Source organism: Somniosus microcephalus, chromosome 25 (assembly GCF_052327205.1).
Source record: "Somniosus microcephalus isolate GS21.2 chromosome 25, FLI_Smic_1.0, whole genome shotgun sequence".
Lineage (NCBI taxonomy): Eukaryota > Metazoa > Chordata > Chondrichthyes > Squaliformes > Somniosidae > Somniosus > Somniosus microcephalus.
Window position 1 is genome coordinate 40481149 of NC_141011.1, and position 19363 is coordinate 40500511.

Below are 19363 nucleotides of genomic sequence, written 5' to 3' on the forward strand. Positions count from 1 at the left end.
GGCAGATCTTGACGTCATTTCAGTGTGCAACGCCTTTTGGGCACCCCGGACCGGAAATTCAGTGTTGCGCCCCTCCGTTCCGCCTGGCGCAAATAAGGACTGCTTACCTGGAACGTTCCCCAGTCGCTCTCGGGCTGGGGGGCGCTCTTTAAAGGGGACTGCACTGGTATAAAAGCGGCAGCCATTTTGGGAGCACAACTTCCTCGAGACTTTCACAGAGTTGCTGAGCTGCACTCTGAGACCCATTGCACCAGTGAGCCAGCGCTGGCCAGAGGAACTTCAGCCTTCTGACCATCACCTTGCTGCTGGTGAGCATTTACAACGTTAACAATTTCTTGTGCGCTATTATTATGGGGGCTGCATTGGAGGGGAACGTCCTGCTGCTGAACCATCTGGAAAGGGCACAGAGACGCAGGGAGAGAGGGGCAGGAATGGCCAGACGGAGGAGGGCCAACAGACGTCGCCACACCAGACCTTACGCTGCCAGGGTTTTCCGACAGCAGTTCTCTTACTTGAACATGTCAGAGGAGCAGTGTCTTAGAAGGCTGCGCTTCAGAAAGGAGGTGGTGACTGAGCTGTGCCACCTGCTTCAGCCAGATCTGCAGCCTCAGATAAGGTGCAGGACCTCTCTGTCGGTGGCTGTCAAGATGACCGTTGCCCTGAATTTCTATGCGAGCGGCTCCTTTCAGGCCGCAACTGGGGACATCGGCAACATATCGCAGTTTGCGGTGCATTGCTGCATCCGTCAAGTAACAGATGCCCTATTTAAAAGGAGGCGGCAGTACATCTCCTTCCCTGTGACACTGGAGAAGCAGCGGGAGCGCACAGAGGGCTTCGCAGCAATAGCGGACTTCCCCATGGTGCAGGGCGCCATTGACTGCACGCACGTGGTTTTGCGGGCGCCTGTTTTGAATCCGGAGGAGTTCCGCAACCGCAAGGGGTTCCATTCCTTGAATGTTCAGCTGGTCTGTGACCACCGACAGCTGATCCTCGCAGTCATAGAGTTATACAGCACAGAAAGAGGCCCTTCGGCCCATCGTGTCTGCGCCGACCATCAATCCCTGTCCAGTCTAATCCCATTTTCCAGCATTTGGTGCGCAGTTCCCTGGCAGCAGCCACGACGCCTTCATCCTGCGACAGGCTTCAGTTGCAGACCTATTCGAGGCCCCAGCTCACCCAGGAGGCTGGCTTCTCGGTGACAAGGGCTATCCTCTGTGCCCATGGCTGATGACCCCGCTCCGTTCGCCCAGCACTCCTGCTGAAGAGCGCTTCAATGCGAGCCATCAGGCGACGAGGAACATTGTGGAGCACACAATCGGTGTGCTGAAGCAGCGGTTCCGCTGTCTCGCCCATTCCGGAGGCACCTTGCAGTACTCACCAGAGCGAGTCTCCCACTTCGTGGTTGTCTGTTGCATGCTGCATAACTTCGCTATCCTATGCAGCCAGCCAATGCCACCAGACATTGAAGCACCAGCGGAGGAGGAGGAGGAGGAGGAGGACCAAGATGGGAGGGAGGTACAAACTGGAAGGGCCGTCCGTCAGAGGCTGATAACAAGCCGCTTCTAGGCCCCTCTGACGGAATGTTTGGAGCCATTCGAAGAGCAGGAATGGAACCGTCCGGATAACCCAAAACCTATGAAGGGCAGTGAATGTAAATAGCAGACATGGCCAATGTAAATAAAAAAAGTTGTTTATTTTGCAAAATGTGCTTCCTTCCAACATGACAAAGCAAAGGCTACAGAAAGCAAAACTAACACATAAGTGACTCGCACACCCGGGAGACTATCCAAAACATTACTAACATTCAGACCAGCATCCACGGCCTTGATTTCTACAAATAAGACGTCTCAGCTGCACCTTCTACTCTTTACCCCTTGATGGTGATCTACTTCTCTTGCGAGATCGGCCCCTTCCCTCCCTGCAGCTCCTCCGTAATGGGACCCCAGTGGCTGCATCAAGGCTGGGGGAGGCCTGCTGGCTGTCCGAAAGCGCAGATGCCCCTGAGGGACGTCCTGGACGACCTCTGGCCTTGGAGGGCCCGGATGCTGACTGCTCCAACTGTGCATGGGTGGAAGCAGTCTGTCCTGCAGGTGGTGGCAGCTGCAGTGGAGACGTGTCAGCGGTGGCATCAGGAATGCTGACATCCTGAGAGCGGACAGCAGCTCCCTGGTCGACCGACACACTGGCACTCTGACGGGGCAGCACCGCAGCATGCGCACCAGTCGGCTGGTCTACAGATTGATGCCCTGCTGTGGTGCTGCAAGGGCCCTGGGTAATCCTGCCTGATCCAGCGAGGGTGGCAGCAGTCATTGGTCGCGTGGCCTCAATATGTGTCTGCATGAGACCAGCGAATGACTGCGTGGCAGCACTCAGCACTTGCGTGGCAGGTGCCAGTGCTTCGGTGAAGCCCTGGACAGTCCTTTCCAGTGCTGCCCCGAAGCCGTGGACAGTCCTTTCCAGTGATGTCCCGATGCCCTGGACAGTCCTTTCCAGTGCTGCCTCGAAGTCCTGGACAGTCCTTTCCAGTGCTGCCTCGAAGTCCTGGACAGTCCTTTCCAGTGCTGCCTCGAAGTCCTGCGCACTCCTTGCCTGTGCTGCCCTGAAGTCCTGCGCACTCCTTGCCTGTGCTGCCCCGAAGTCTTGGACACTCCTTGCCGGTGTCTCGATGGATTCAGGCATCCTTGCCACTGCAGCCATGAGCTCAGTGTGCCTGAGCCGAGCCTGGGCGCTCATTTCTGCGAGGGAACGCACCTATTCTGCGCTCTGTGCAGCAGTACTCGCGGCCTGACTCGCCCTCCAGGGAGATGGCCCCCGAGCTTCCCTACCCCCCTTGCGTTACTGCAGCCCGCTGGTTCCTGGAACTGCTTCCTCCTCAGAGCATTCCCCCTTGCTCCCCTCCAGGGAAGTAGTCTCCCCAGTCTGCAGAGGGGCTGGCTCGCCTGAGCGTGGCAGGGATGGTCCGGCTTCCTCCTGCTCGTCGCATCCGGAGTCAGTGGCAGTGGCAGCTTGAGGGCCTGGCTCCCGAGCTGGTGATGCAGCATCTGAAAGCAGGGAGGTTGAAGAGTGGCTTTAGCAAAAGGACAGGGTGGCAGCAAGGGATGCATGAGTGCTGCAATACTCTGACATGGGTCCAGAGTGAAAAAGCATGCTGGTGGGGGGAACAAGTGGAAGGAGAGAGTTCAAAAAGGTGATGACCTTACCATCGCTGTGCACAATGGGGTCGGCAGCTCCAGTGGTGACAGGGCCAATCATCCGGCCTCCAACAATCTGGTGGACTCGTTCCTCCAGGTCCGTCAATGTCTGCAGCTGAGGAGGGCCTCCTCCGGTATGAAGCTGCTCCCTCCGGTTCCTGGCCAGCTTGGCCTGCAGGAGAAACTACGGGAAGTGATGAAACATGCTGTCCTGAGCTGACATCACATGCCCCCCATGGTAGAATAGCCCTTCCATTATGCATTGAGCTGACATCACATGCCCCCCATGGTAGAATAGCCCTTCCATTATGCATTGAGCTGACATCACATGCCCCCCATGGTAGAATAGCCCTTCCATTATGCATTGAGCTGACATCACATGCCCCCCATGGTAGAATAGCCCTTCCATTATGCATTGAGCTGAATGTGCGTGCGTGTTTCCAGAAAGGGCCATGGGTGCTGGCTGTCAGATGGCCATTGGGGCTTCGCACACCCTCTGGCCATAATGCCAGGTGCAGATGGAGGGATGAAGAAGATGGCGAAAAAGGCACTCACCCTAACAACCCGAGTGAGGTCATTGAACTTCTTCCTGCATTGCACAGGAGTCCTGGGCACCACGCTGCTTGAGGTGACTCTTTGACAAACTTCCCTCCAAGCCCTGCGGTACTCGCTCTGATGAGGCCTCCTGCCATTGTCGGGGTACAGCACAGCTTGCCGGCGCTCCACTTCGCCAACCGAAGCATCCAATGCCCCATTGGTAAAGCGCGCCGCTCTCTGCCTCACCCTCTCCATATGTTCAAAGTCTGGAACGCCACAGAAAGCAGAGCGCTGATTTTGAGGCCTACAAGGCGCAGAGTGTGGCTGCTGCTCCTAATTGACCCGCCCCTTTAATAGCTGGCCGGCGCCAGCATGTCTCAGGGTAATCGATTATTGACAGCACCTGCGCTGCGCCCGGCCGCCGACATATTGAGTAGCGCCGCCGGGTTAGCGCCTTAAGACTCCCGTGCAGCGCCTGAATCAACGCCGCAATCACCTTTAGGGGCGCAGCAACCCAATATCGCTCAAGGTGGCGATAAGTTGCGCCTGGCGATAAAATTTGCGCAGCGCCAATTCTAGCGCCCCAAATGGGGCTATACCCAATTTCTCCCCCCAGATATTTTAGGCTACATTATTCATTAATGGTATCACCACCACCATACTGCAATGAATTTAAATGGCCTTTGGCATCTTATCAGTTTTGGGGAGAACAAATCATGGGTAATTATTGCCTAGTTGCAATTTTTTGCTTTTAAAAACGGGTGTATTTATAAAGGAAGGAAAACAACAAAAAAGGGGCTTATCAGTATACTACTTATTAATTTATTTAAATACTTTTGATTAGCAGTGGACACAGCTGGATGTGTGCTCTTACTGCAGCAGGATTCCAGCTGCATGTATTCAAGCCTATCATAGCTAGGCTTCCCCTCCTCATCACAACAGCACTGAATTAAGAAATCAGCAATGCTAAAGGTCACAGCGTGTTGTATCTATTTTGTCTCCATTAATGTGTTGTGTCTGTTTTCACTTCTAGGGCAGAAAACCATCATAAACCAGCTGTAAAGCTTCATAGTAATATCTCCAATGAATATCTTTAATAAGCATGAGTCAATTCATTTTAGTGGCATCAGGTTTTGCACTGCGCAAAATGCTTGTAGGAGGGGATATAGGACACTACTGATACCTACAAAGTAATCTACAGTATTCACTGGAAAGAAACCATTATTCTTCACAGGTCTTGCAGCTTTGCAAGCGATAAAGCTGCAACACCTGCACCCCCCACTGTGACACTCTGATGCACTCCTCACTTCAATATACAATATGTCATCATATACCATCTATTACTTATGGTTCTTCTATAATGGACAAAACTATATGGGACACCTTTTGTAAAAGGATTTATTTTAATAAGCTTCCTTACTGCCTTCAAAGACTGCTATAGAAAGGTTCTAATGTTTACCACTCAAAATTACTTTATTATTTTGAAGTTATCATTGTTACTTTGTTGGTTATGGTGAAAGATTTTTTTTGCTATGGCTATAGCATGTTTTATGGAAAGGCACAATATTTTGTTAAAGCTATGTATCTTATTTTCCTCTTTCTCCCCATCAATTTTCTCCTCTCCTGAAGTTACTACTCATGCTGAAATACAATTCCATAGATGCCAGCTGTCCTCCAGTACTTCGTCCAAGTGGCCATTCTCCATGTGCAAGTCTTGACAGTCAATGTCGCAGGCTTCAATAACATAAGAACATAAGTAGGAGCAGGAGTAGGCCATACGGCCCCTCGGGCCTGCTCCGCCATTCAATAGGATCATGGCTGATCCGAACCCAGACTCACGTCCACTTCCCTGCCCGCTCCCCATAACCCTTAATTCCCTTATCAGCTAGGAAACTGTCTATCTCCGTTTTAAATTTATTTAATGTCGCAGCTTCCACAGCTCTCTGAGGTAGCAAATTCCATAGATTTACTACCCTCTGAGTGAAGAAGTTTCTCCTCATCTCAGTTTTGAAATGGCAGCCCCTTATTCTAAGATTATGCCCCCTAGTTCTAGTCTCATCCCATCAGTGGAAACATCCTCCCCGCATCCACCCGATCAAGCCCCCTCACAATCTTATATGTTTTGATAAGATCGCCTCTCATTCTTCTGAATTCCAATGAGTAGAGGCCCAACCTACTCAACCTTTCCTCATACGTCAACCCCCTCATCTCCGGAATCAACCGAGTGAACCTTCTCTGAACTGCCTCGAGAGCAAGTATATCTTTTCTTAAATATGGAAACCAAAACTGTACGCAGTATTCCAGGTGTGGCCTCACCAGTACCCTGTATAACTGAAGCAAGACTTCCCTGCTTTTATACTCCATCCCCCTTGCAATAAAAGCCAAGATTCCACTGGCCTTCCTGATCACCTGCTGTACCTGCATACTAACCTTCTGTGTTTCATGCACCAGGACCCCCAGATCCCTTTGTACTGTAGCACTTTGCAGTTTCTTTCCATTTAGATAATAACTTGCCCTTTGATTTTTTCTGCCAAAGTGCATAACCTCACACTTTCCAACATTATATTCCATCTGCCAAATTTCTGCCCACTCACTTAGCCTGTCTATGTCCTTTTGCAGGTTTTTTATGTCCTCCTCACTCACTGCTTTCCCTCCCATCTTTGTATCGTCGGCAAACTTGGATACGTTGCACTTGGTCCCCTCCTCCAAATCGTTAATATAGATTGTAAAGAGTTGGGGTCCCAGCACTGACCCCTGCGGAACACCACTAGTTACTGATTGCCAACCCGAGAATGAACCATTTATCCCAACTCTCTGTTTTCTGTTAGATAGCCAATCTTCCACCCATGCCAATATATTACCCCGAATCCCGTGATTTTTTATCTTGTGCAGTAATCTTTTGTGTGGCACCTTGTCAAATGCCTTTTGGAAGTCCAAATACACCACATCCACTGGTTCCCCTTTATCCACCCTTGTTACGTCCTCAAAGAATTCAAGCAAATTTGTCAAACATGACTTCCCCTTCATAAAACCATGCTGACTCTGTCTGATTAAATTATGCTTATCCAAATGTCCTGTTACTGCTTCCTTAATAATGGACTCCAACATTTTACCAACCACAGATGTTAGGCCAACTGGTCTATAGTTTCCAGCCTTTATCTACCTCCCTTTTTAAATAAGGGCGTTACATTAGCAGTTTTCCAATCTGCTGGGACCTTTCCTGAATCCAGGGAGTTTTGGAAAATTACCACCAATGCATCCGCAATCCCTGCCGCTACTTCTCTCAAGACCCTAGGATGTAAGCCATCAGGTCCAGGGGATTTATCCGCCTTAAGTCCCATTATCTTACTGAGTACCATCTCCTTAGTGATTTTAATCGTGTTTAGCTCCTCCCCCCCCCATAGCCCCCTGTTTGTCCAGGGTTGGGATATTTTTAGTGTCCTCCACTGTAAAGACTGATACAAAATATTTGTTCAGCGTATTTGCCATCTCCATGTTCCCCACTACTAATTTCCCAGTCTCGTCCTCTAAGGGACCAACATTCACTTTAGCCACCCTTTTTCTTTTTATATAACTGTAGAAACTCTTGCTATCTGTTTTTATATTTTTTGCTAGTTTACTTTCATAATCTATCTTCCCTTTCTTAATTAATCTTTTAGTTATTCTTTGCTGGCTTTTAAATGCTTCCCAATCTTCTATCCTCCCACAAGATTTGGCTACTTTATATGCCCTTGTCTTCAGTCGGATACTATCCTTTATTACTTTACTTAGCCACGGATGGCTGTCTTTTCCTTTATGCCCCTTTTTCCTCAGTGGAATATATTTTTCTTGAAAGTTGTGAAATATCTCCTTGAATGTACACCACTGCTCCCGTACCATCTTACACCTTAATCTATTTTCCCAGTCCACTTTAGTCAACTCTGCTCTCATACCTTCATAGTCTCCTTTATTTAAGCTTAGTACGCTGGTTTGAGATCCAACTCTCTCACCCTCCAACTGAATTTGAAATTCAACCATGTTATGGTCACTCATACCAAGGGGATCCTTTACTAGGACATTAAATCATGAGTCAATTTCTTTTCATTTGGTTTGTGAGGGTCATGAGGTCGTCATAGCCGAGCTCCATCCAATCCTTATCCGGTACCCACACCTGCACACTTTTCTAGAAACAGGTCATTTGATACCAACCATGAACAGGAACCCTAACTAATTTTTTTCACCCCCCCCAAAGCCCAGGGATATTGAGACCAATTGCCATCACCTGACTGCAGTCCCAGCTGAGATTAGCTGACTCAGCACAGACCATGGATGGAAGCTGAGAGCTTACTGAGCTACATGGCTCTGTTCTACACCAGGCACTGTACTTACAAACTACTATTAGGGAGCTTGTGCAGTATTTCGAACACTAGAGAATTGTGCAATGATGAAGAAAACTTTCTATGTCCTCAATCTGCTGCCACTATGCCTGAGCAGAAGTGAAATGGTGGAGTGGCTTCCTTTTCTGTACAGCAACTAGTGGCACATTTTAACACCTGCACATTTTTATTTGGACTTATCAACTCAGGAAGCTATCAATTTATACTAGTTCCACTGTTCCCCGCTGGATTAATCTGTATATGGGGCTGTGATGGCCTACGAACATGTCCCCGCATAAAGGCTTTTTTAAAACGATTTCCTCGTGGGCTAAGTGTCCATTCTTCAGGTGACCCTTGATAATATCTGCTGAACATTCAATGGTGGAGTGGGCAGCACAACAGGGTCTGATCTTGCCATCGCCCAATGACCACACACATCCATTTTCTCGAGGGATCACAAGATAGCAATCAAGAGTGGAAACCCCTGATTTTTTCCCTTGCTAGCCCAGGATACTGAGACCAATTATAACACCCTAACACTTGTCCCAAGTAAGGGATTTGCAAAATGGCAGACATTTATCTCTGGAGAGAAGCAGCTTGCATCTGTGGGGAGCAGAAGTAGCCTCTGTGCTATCATAAGCCCCATTAAAGTTAATTCAAAAACTTAAATCAAGAAAGCAGTTTAAAACTATGGAAGAGTACACTTGAATAGATAAATAGAATTACATTTGTAGATCCACATTATAGAATTTCTTTCCACTGAAACAGCCCTCAACTCAACTTGCACCTGTGCCACTCATAAGTCACCTGCTCAATTCACTCATGGAAACAAAATCATTTAACACAGGATCCACATGGATTAACCTCTAAGCTGCACAACGTTATTTCACCATTGACTCAAGCAGCTTCAAAAAAAGACTTGTAAACTCCGAGCAGGGAAAGATAATGAAAATCTATCTATCTATATATATATAAAAAATTCTACACCTACACATAGTTCCCACCAATTTTTTCTATTTTAAATTCCTATGTTCACATTTACAATGGAAACTGCCTATGTACACTTGTCATGCTGTAATTAGTGTGATCAACAATCCTGCTATATTTCCTTCCAGAATGTCTACTCACTCGTGAACAAAGCCCTAGCCATCTGCAACCCTATTGTAGATAATCGTACTGACACCTAGCTTTAACTGAAATTTGAGGGGGCAACACCTGGCCTCTTATTGAAGCCTCCACGCCTAGTTATACTATGCATCAGCTGTGGTGCCCAAACCACTGGGCTGATGATATGGCCTTTATCACCAATGCACATCATCTCCTTCGAGCATCTCACCCCGTTCCATCTGTCTCACTTCTCGAAAATCGTCATCATCTACCTCTCCCTCCCTCCAAGCCCCACCCGAGTTTTCCCCCCCAAGATATCCTAAACGACTCTCATTCTTGGTAACGTCAATCTTCATCTCAGCTCCCCTTGTCCTCTCTCCTATGAATTGCCACCATTATGTCTTTTTTAAACTTCACCCTCTATATAAACCCTCTTACCCAAATTTACAGCCACTTGATCACCATCAAGACCACTTTCGACTACTTCCTTGCATCCCTTACCACCCATGTATCCCTAATCTCTTTCAAATCTCCCTTCCTTCTATTTTTTTTTATACGTTCCTGGGATGTAGGCGTCGCTGGCAAGGCCAACATTTATTGCCCATCCCTAACTGCCCTTGAGAAGGTGATGGTGAGCCGCCGCCTTGAACTGCTGCAGTCCGCATGGTGAAGGTACTCCCATAGTGCTGTTAGGGAGGGAGGTCCAGGATTTTGACCCAGCGAAGGAATGGTGATATATTTCCAAGTCAGGATGGTGTGTGACTTGGAGGGGAACTTGGAGGTGATGGTGTTCCTATGCGCCTGCTGCTCTTGTCCTTCTAGGTGGTCGAGGTTGTGGATTTGGGAGGTGCTGTCGAAGAAGCCTTGGCAAGTTGCTGCAGTGCATCTTGTAGATGGTACACATATCTAACCCTGGAATCTCTCCAATCAGGATTCTGCCCCTCCTTTAGCACCAAAGCAGCCTGAACCAAAGTGACAAACAATATTATCTGTGACCGTGGTGCATTATCCCTCCTTAACTTCTCTGCAGCCTTCAAGATGGTTAATCACACCATCCTCCATTGTCCAGCTCTGTGGGACTGGCCTTGCTTGGTTCCACTCTTACCTATCTGATTGTAGCCAGAGCGTCTCTAGCAATGGCTTCTCTTCCCATCCTCACACCGTCACCTCTGGAGTTCCCCAAGGATATATCCTTGGTTCTCTCATTTACATGCTGCCCCTTGGCAACCTCATCTGCGGATATTCTATGATTCTACAATATGGGGTCTACCACTTCTCTCAAACCCTTCACTGCTTCTGTGCTTTCAGACTGGTCTTGGATGAACTGTAGCTTCCTCCAACTAAACACCAAGAAGACTGAAGCCATCGTCTCCAGACTCTGCCGCAACATCCATACCCTCACCACCAACTCCATTCCTTTCTCTGGCCATTGTCTCAGGCTGAACCAGACTATCCACAATCTTGGCATCCTGTTCAACCCTCAACTGAGCTTCCAACCTCATATCTTTTCCATCACAAATACCGCCTACTTCCACCTCCCTAACATTGCCTGTTTCTATTCCTACCTCAGACGATCTGCTGCTGAAACCCTCGTCTATGCCTTTGTGACCTCCAGATCTACTACTCCATTGCCCTCCTGGCTGGCCTGCCATTATCTACCCTCCATAAATTCAGCTCATCCAAACTTTACTACCCGCATCCTATTCTGCACCAAGTCCCGCTCGACCATCACCTCATCTGATGGCCGACATTTGCACCCTATCCCCCAAATTTAACATTCACATCCTTGTGCTAAAAACCCGACATGGCCTTGCCTCTCACAATGTCTCTACCCGACATGGCCTTGCCTCTCACAATGTCTCTACCCTACATGGCCTTGCCTCTCACAATGTCTCTACCCTACATGGCCTTGCCTCTCAATGTCTCTAACCTACATGGCCTTGCCTCTCACAATGTCTCTACCCTACATGGCCTTGCCTCTCACAATGTCTCCACCCTACATGGCCTTGCCTCTCAATGTCTCTACCCTACATGGCCTTGCCTCTCACAATGTCTCTACCCTACATGGCCTTGCCTCTCACAATGTCTCTACCCTACATGGCCTTGCCTCTCAATGTCTCTAACCTACATGGCCTTGCCTCTCACAATGTCTCTACCCGACATGGCCTTGCCTCTCACAATGTCTCTACCCTACATGGCCTTGCCTCTCACAATGTCTCTACCCGACATGGCCTTGCCTCTCACAATGTCTCTACCCGACATGGCCTTGCCTCTCACAATGTCTCTACCCTACATGGCCTTGCCTCTCACAATGTCTCTAACCTACATGGCCTTGCCTCTCACAATGTCTCTACCCTACATGGCCTTGCCTCTCACAATGTCTCTAACCTACATGGCCTTGCCTCTCACAATGTCTCTACCCTACATGGCCTTGCCTCTCACAATGTCTCTACCCTACATGGCCTTGCCTCTCACAATGTCTCTACCCTACATGGCCTTGCCTCTCACAATGTCTCTACCCTACATGGCCTTGCCTCTCACAATGTCTCTACCCGACATGGCCTTGCCTCTCACAATGGGCTGGATTTTCCTAAGCCCCTGGAGTCGGGTTGGAGGCGTGCGGGCGATAAAAATCGGAGATCCGGGGGTCCCGACCCCATCCCGCCTCCATGTCAATTTCATAGGAGTCGGGTTGCCGACAAGTGCTGGAACCCGACTCCCAGAGGCGGGAAGGGATTAAAGGCAATTAAACTGCCTGTTAACAGGTAGTTTTTTGCCTATTCGTGATTTTTATTGCTGGTTTGTGGGCTTCCCGACAGCTCCAAACCACGAAAAGTTTTCGAGGCGGGACGTGGGTCTGAGGTCTTGGAGGGGTCGAGATGCCCAGTGTTCAGGTGAGTGAGGGGTGCAGGAGTGCAAAGGTAAGTGTTTTGCAAGTGTTTAAAGTGTTTAAATAAGTTTAACTTACTTTTACTTACCTTTACAGGAGTCCTGCATTCCGGTGTCGGGAGTCGGCTGCAAGAACCACAGAAGCTCCGATTTTAAAAAAAAAATCAGCTTCTTGGTTTCGGCAGCAAAATGATTTTAAAGTTATCCTGAGAAAGGACTGAGGCTGAATGAGCAGTTTTTCAGTGCTTGACAGCTTCAAACAGCTGTTAAACACTGATATTTCATCTGCCAAAAGCTTTTGACAGATGAAATGTCAATCTCTGACGTCACCTGTTGCCGGGTGGCCCTTAATTGGCCTGCTGAGCCCACAGGGCGGGCTCAACAAGGTCAATCAGAGGAAAATTCAGTGGGTTGGCCACATCTCCATGGAGGCGGGACAACAAGCCCGAATGTGGGTTTCCCACCTCCAACCCGCCCCCGTAGCAAAATCCAGCCCAATGTCTCTAACCTACATGGCCTTGCCTCTCACAATGTCTCTACCCTACATGGCCTTGCCTCTCACAATGTCTCTACCCTACATGACCTTGCCTCTCACAATGTCTCTACCCTACATGGCCTTGCCTCTCACAATGTCTCTACCCGACATGGCCTTGCCTCTCACAATGTCTCTACCCGACATGGCCTTGCCTCTCACAATGTCTCTACCCGACATGGCCTTGCCTCTCACAATGTCTCTACCCGACATGGCCTTGCCTCTCACAATGTCTCTACCCGACATGGCCTTGCCTCTCACAATGTCTCTACCCGACATGGCCTTGCCTCTCACAATGTCTCTACCCGACATGGCCTTGCCTCTCACAATGTCTCTACCCGACATGGCCTTGCCTCTCACAATGTCTCTACCCTACATGACCTTGCCTCTCACAATGTCTCTAACCTACATGGCCTTGCCTCTCACAATGTCTCTACCCGACATGGCCTTGCCTCTCACAATGTCTCTACCCTACATGGCCTTGCCTCTCACAATGTCTCGACCCGACATGGCCTTGCCTCTCACAATGTCTCTACCCTACATGGCCTTGCCTCTCACAATGTCTCTACCCGACATGGCCTTGCCTCTCACAATGTCTCTAACCTACATGGCCTTGCCTCTCACAATGTCTCTACCCGACATGGCCTTGCCTCTCACAATGTCTCTACCCGACATGGCCTTGCCTCTCACAATGTCTCTACCCGACATGGCCTTGCCTCTCACAATGTCTCTACCCGACATGGCCTTGCCTCTCACAATGTCTCTACCCTACATGGCCTTGCCTCTCACAATGTCTCTACCCGACATGGCCTTGCCTCTCACACTGTCTCTACCCTACATGGCCTTGCCTCTCACAATGTCTCTAACCTTGTCTATCCTCACAACCCAACTGGTTCACTAATGCCCTTCTTGGAAAAAAAATGGCCACCCCTACCTGGTCTGGCCTAAATGTGACTCCAATCCTGCACAACATGCTTGACTGTTGATGGTCTTTGAGGTGGCCTAGCAAGCCACTCAGTTGTCAGGACAACGAATGTGGCCATGCCGGCACTGCCTACATCATGTGAACAAATAAAAAAAACTCTCTTATGTTCCTATGACATGGCCTCCTGTGCATCCCCTCACCTTTGCCCAAACATTGGCAGTGTGCTTTCAGCCACCTAGGTCACTGGAATTCTCTTCCCAAACCCTTCCACCTCTCCTCCTCAAAGATCCTTTTAGAAACCCACTTCTTTCTCTAAATTTTTGGATGTCTGTGTTCCTAATCCAGCCTTTTTTGGCACATTGTCAGTCTCTCTTCATACCTCTGTGAAGCACCATGGGATGCTTTTCTACGTTAAAGGCGCTATGTAAATGCAAGTTACTGTTGTTGTTGACATTCACTGTCCAGGCTCAAATATAAAGAATGGACACTTGTCTGAGGTACCAGCAGGTATCCATTGAACTGCACCCGACCAAGAGTTGGTGCTTTCAGGAAAAAATGGGGAAAAAGCCTTTAAGCAGGGATAAATTAATTGGTTGTTTCAGCTGCAAATACAAATTGATTCAACAACAACATGTATTTATGTAGGGCCTTTAACGTAGTAAAACGTCCCAAGGCGCTTCACAGGTGTGTTAGCAATCAAAATTTGACACCGAGCCACATAAGGAGATATTTGGGCAGATGAGGTAGGTTTTAAGGAGCATCTTGAAGCAGGAAAGAGAGGTAGAGAAGCGGAGAGGTTTAGGGAGGGAATTCCAGAGCTTAGGGCCTAGGCAGCTGAAGGCACGGCCGCCAATGATGGAGCGATTAAAATTGGGGATGCACAAGAGGCCAGAATTGGAGGGGTGCAGATATCTCGGAGGGTTGCAGGGCTGGAGGAGTTTACAGAGATAGTGAGGGTCTAGGCCTTGGAGGAATTTGAAAACAAGGATGATAATTTTAAAATCGAGGCATTGCTTAACGGAATCAATGTAGGTCAGCGAGCACAGGGGTGGATGGGTGAACAGGACTTGGTGCGAGTTATGACATGGGCAGCAGAGTTTTAGATGACCTCAAGTTTATAGAGGGTGGAAGATGGGAGGTTGGCCAGGAGTGTGTTGGAATAGTCAAGTCTAGAGGTACAAAGGCATGGATGAGGGTTTCAGCAGCAGTTGAGCTGAGGCAGGGGCAGAGTTGAGCGATGTTACGGAGGTGGAAATAGGCGGTCTTAGCAGCAGCAGCAGCAGCATATAATGGAGTTAGTATAAATTTTTAGTTTCTTGACTCAATATAGTAAGTGCAAACAAAATCATACACGTATACCAAAATGTACCACCAGTCTGTCGGTGCCAAGACATAGCGTCACGTCTCAGCTTTCTGATTCGTTTGGTTCATGTAGCACCATGTCTCAGCTTTTTGATTGGTTTGATTTAGTGTAGTGTCGTCTCAGCTTTCTGATTGGTTTGTTCAGTCTAGCATCATGTCTCAGCTTTCTGACTGGTTTGGTTCAGTGTAGTGTCATGTCTCAGCTTTCTCACTGGTTCAACACTTCACTGACAGGGCTATCAAACAATAAGAAGAAAGATGTGGCAGAGGGCCAACCAATGCCTGAACTGTCTACATCCTCTACATTGGGGAGACCAAACGCAGATTGGGTGACCGCTTTGCGGAACACCTCCGTTCAGTCCGTAAGGGTGACCCCGAGCTTCCGGTCGCCTGTCATTTTAATTCACCGCCCCATTCCCACTCGGACCTCACCGTCCTTGGCCTCTTGCATTGTTCCACGGAAGCTCAACGTAAACTCGAGGAACAGCACCTCATCTTCCGATTAGGCACTTTACAGCCTTCCGGACTCAATATCGAGTTCAACAATTTCAGATCATAACCTCGGCCCCTATTACATTTTTACTTATTTTTTATCCACACCTTTGTTTTGGTTTCCCCCCCACCCCCGCCCTTTCCTTTTTTTTTCTCTCCCACATGGCAACTGTCTCCCATTCTGCCAGCGCATTTCACACCTAATCTAGAGCCGTCTTTTGTCTCTCCACTAGTCCTATCACCATCTCGTCTCGTTTTGAATACCTCTTAATGTCTCTTCTTCCAATTTGTTCTCTCCCAGCCCGGCCTCTTAATCTATTTCATTCCCTGTGCCTCCTTAGTCTTGATAAAGGGTTTTGACCCGAAATGTTGACTCTAATTTCTCTCCACGGATGTTGCCTGGCCTGCTGAGTTTTTCCAGCATTTTCTGTTGTTATGCCTGAACTGTCTGACTGGTTTGATCTGTTTCACTGACAGACCCGTTGACTAATAAGGTTGCAGATGGTAGAGGTTGAAAGCAATGGTGTTGGGCAATGGTTTCAGCAGCCACTACAGTACTGGAAATAAACAGATTTCAGGTAGCAAAATATTAAACTTGAACAAGCTGTTACAGGCTCAAATAACTATTATTGAGCGCAGTTTAATGAGATTTTAAAATAAAATTACTGTGAAACTGCATTGTCTGAGTTCCCCGAGGCTAGAGAGGCCTGGGACTACATTTATTAAAATAAAAACCCATGAAGATCTCACAGGTGTCAACTACTAATGTGCATTGAATATCAAAATTTAAAATTTTGTCTGTGAGCAATGTTAAGGAAGATATAATACTAATTTACCTAATCTCTCCAAGGAGGAGAAATATTAAGTGATATGTGCAGTATAGAAGTTGAAAGCAAGTCATTATGAATAGGCTCCAAGAAGCATGCCACACACACTCTTATGCAAATGAACTGTGGAAAATAAGCAGTTATAAGCATATAGCTGAACTAAAGCCCTTTTATCAATGGTATTTTAAAAACCTATCACATCTAACACCTTTAGTATTTATATACTCTACCAACGTATAACCAGTTTAATTTAAATTTTTTACAAAACAGTTTATTTTTTCAGCAAACTCTATGAATTAAAATTGTTTGCTTTGGCTCATGGTACGGTGACATTCAACCTTTTAGTAAAATACATGCATAATTCTAAGTTTCCCAAAAGGCAATGAGTAATGACCAGGGTTTAAAAATCTCCAAAATATAGATGTATATACTCACTCATCATCCGGTGTGAGCTGCACAGGTTCACTTGTAAACTGAGTGTCGAAGTTTTCCAAACCGTAGTCATCGGTGATCTGTGGTTTAAATGGAGGAGTCACCTGCTTCTTCTCCAACTGAGGAAAAAAAAAAGTAAGTCAGAACTAGGCAAAGTTACACACAGATCAGAGGAAGGTGGAAAAATCCAATTCAAAATATACAAGTTAGAATACATTTTCCAGCACACAGTAAAATACTCTTAGGGGACACTGACGTTTAACCTCAACAGCTCTGATGAACAATGTCAACAAATCGGGCATCCTCTATTAGAAAAAAAAGTAACAGAAAAAGGACAAGGATGAGAAAAAGCCACAGCCCCTCAGGTTTGTCCCTCCAGTATTCCAACTGTATATTACGCTGCCAAACACAATCCATTTTCTGCATCACTGTGTGCAGGAGTACACTTTAGGTGACCACTGACAGACATTGCAAAAATGAAGTTTTGTCTATTGTTTGGAGTTGAGGACGAAAGGGCTGACTGGTAGGCAGATTATTATCTAAATGGCAATAGATTGGCAATAGAAGTGCAACGAGACCTGGGCGTCCTTGTGCAGCAGTCGCTGAAAGTAACCATGCAGGTGCAGCAGGCAGTTAAGAAGGCAAATGGTATGTTGGCCTTCGTAGCGAGAGGGTTTGAGTACAGGAACAAGGATGTCTTGCTGCAGTTGTACAGGGCCTTGGTGAGGCCACATCTTGAGTATTGTGTGCAGTTTTGGTCACCTTATCTGAGGAAGGATGTTCTTGCCATGGAAGGAGTGCAGCGAAGATTCACCAGACTGATACCTGGGATGGCAGGAATGACGTATGAGGAGAGATTGGGTCGATTGGGCTTGTACTCACTGGAGTTTAGAAGAATGAGAGGGGATCTCATCAAAACTTATAAAATTCTAACAGGACTAGACAGACTAGATGTTGGAAGGATGTTCCCGATGGTCGGGGAGTCCAGAACCAGGGGTCACAGTCTAAGGATAAGGGGTAAGCCATTTAGGACAGAGATGAGGAGGAATTTCTTCACTCAGAGAGTGGTAAACCTGTGGAATTCTCTACCACAGAAGGCAGTAGAGGCCAATTCATTAAATATATTCAAGAAGGAGTTGGATATATTTCTTAAGGCTAAAGGGATCAAGGGATATGGAGAGAAGGCAGGGACCGGGTACTGAATTTGGATGATCAGCCATGATCTCATTGAATGGCGGAGCAGGCTCGAGGGGCCGAATGGCCTACTCCTGCTCCTATCTTCTATGTTTCTATGTCCTATGAGGAGAGATTGTGTAGAATGGGCCTATACTCTCTGGAGTTTAGAAGAATGAGGTGATCTCATTGAAACATACAAGATTCTGAAGGCGATTGACAGGGTAGATGCTGAGAGGTTGTTTCCCCCTGGCTAGAGTGTCTAGAACTAGGGGGCATAGTCTCGGGATAAGGGGTATGCCATTTAAGACTAAGATGAGGAGGAATTTCTTCACTCAAAGGATTGTGAATCTTTGGAATTCTCTGCCCCAGAGGACTGTGAATGTTGTCTTTGAGTATATTCAAGGCTGGGATAGATAGATTTTTGGACTCTAGGGGAATCAAGGGATATGGAGATCGGGTGGGAAAGTGGAGTTGAGGTCGATGATCGGCCATGATCTCATTGAATGGCGGAGCAGGCTCGAGGGGCCGAATGGCCGACTCCTGCTCCTATTTCTTATGTTCTTATGTTTGTTCCAATGCTTGGCAATATTTACAGAGAATTGTTGCTTGATAATGAATGAAAATTTATAATAAATAACTGTTAAAATAGATAACTGTCCAACTTCTCTCCCTTCTTAGGCAGTCCCTCGGAACCGAGGATGACTTGCTTCCACATTAAAAATGAGTTCGCAGGTGACTGATGAGTCCAATGCGGGACCTACAGTCTCTGTCACAGGTGGGGCAGACGGTGGTTGAAGGGGCGGGTGGGTGGGGTGCTTGGGTTGACATGCGCTCCTTCCACTTGCTCCCGGCGAAGGGACTCGAGGTGTTCGGCGCCTTCCCGGATGCTTCTCCTCCACTTTGTGCGGTCTTGGGCCAGGGATTCCCAGGTGTTGATGGGGATGTTACACTTTTTCAAGGAGGCTTTCAGAGTGTCCTTGAAGCGTTTCCTCTGCCCTCCTGGGGCTCTCTTGCCGTGCCAGAGCTCTGAGTAGAGCGCTTGTTTTGGGAGTCTCGTATCGGGCATGCGAACAATGTGACCCGTCCATCGGAGCTGATTGAGCGTGATCAAAGCTTCGATGCTGGGGATGTTGGCCTGAGCAAGAACACCGACGTTGGTGTGCCTATCCTGCCAATGGATTTGCAGGATCTTGCGGAGGCAGCATTGGTGGTACCTCTCCAAGTGCTTTGAGGTGCCTGCTGTACATGGTCCATGTCTCTGAGGCATACAGCAGGGCGGGTATCACTGCTGCTCTGTAGACCATGAGCTTAGTGCCAGGTTTGAGTTCCTGGTCTTCAAACACTGTCCAACACACAAGAGCGCTTCAGCAAATTGTGTTTAACCTTTTGATCATTGGATGTAATCTCATTTTGTTGTTTGAATGGAGGAGCAATTGTAATTTCTCAACTCCACTAACTCTTCCTTTGATCAGTGAAGAGAAAGTACAAACGTTTAACTTCTTGGAATTTTAATCTGGCGATTCACTTCCTTCAGATTG

At 47.7% G+C, this 19363-nt stretch overlaps 1 protein-coding gene across 2 annotated transcripts in view; it reads right to left on the bottom strand.

The window, feature by feature from the left end:
- prkcz (protein kinase C, zeta) overlaps positions 1 to 19363 on the bottom strand; it is a 626261-nt gene that overhangs the window by 40379 nt on the left and 566519 nt on the right. For both annotated transcript variants that reach the window (XM_085967266.1, XM_085967267.1), the window contains exon 17: positions 16653 to 16768. In XM_085967266.1, coding sequence (XP_085823392.1) covers positions 16653 to 16768 — 116 coding nt within the window. The remainder of the gene's footprint in view (positions 1 to 16652; positions 16769 to 19363) is intronic.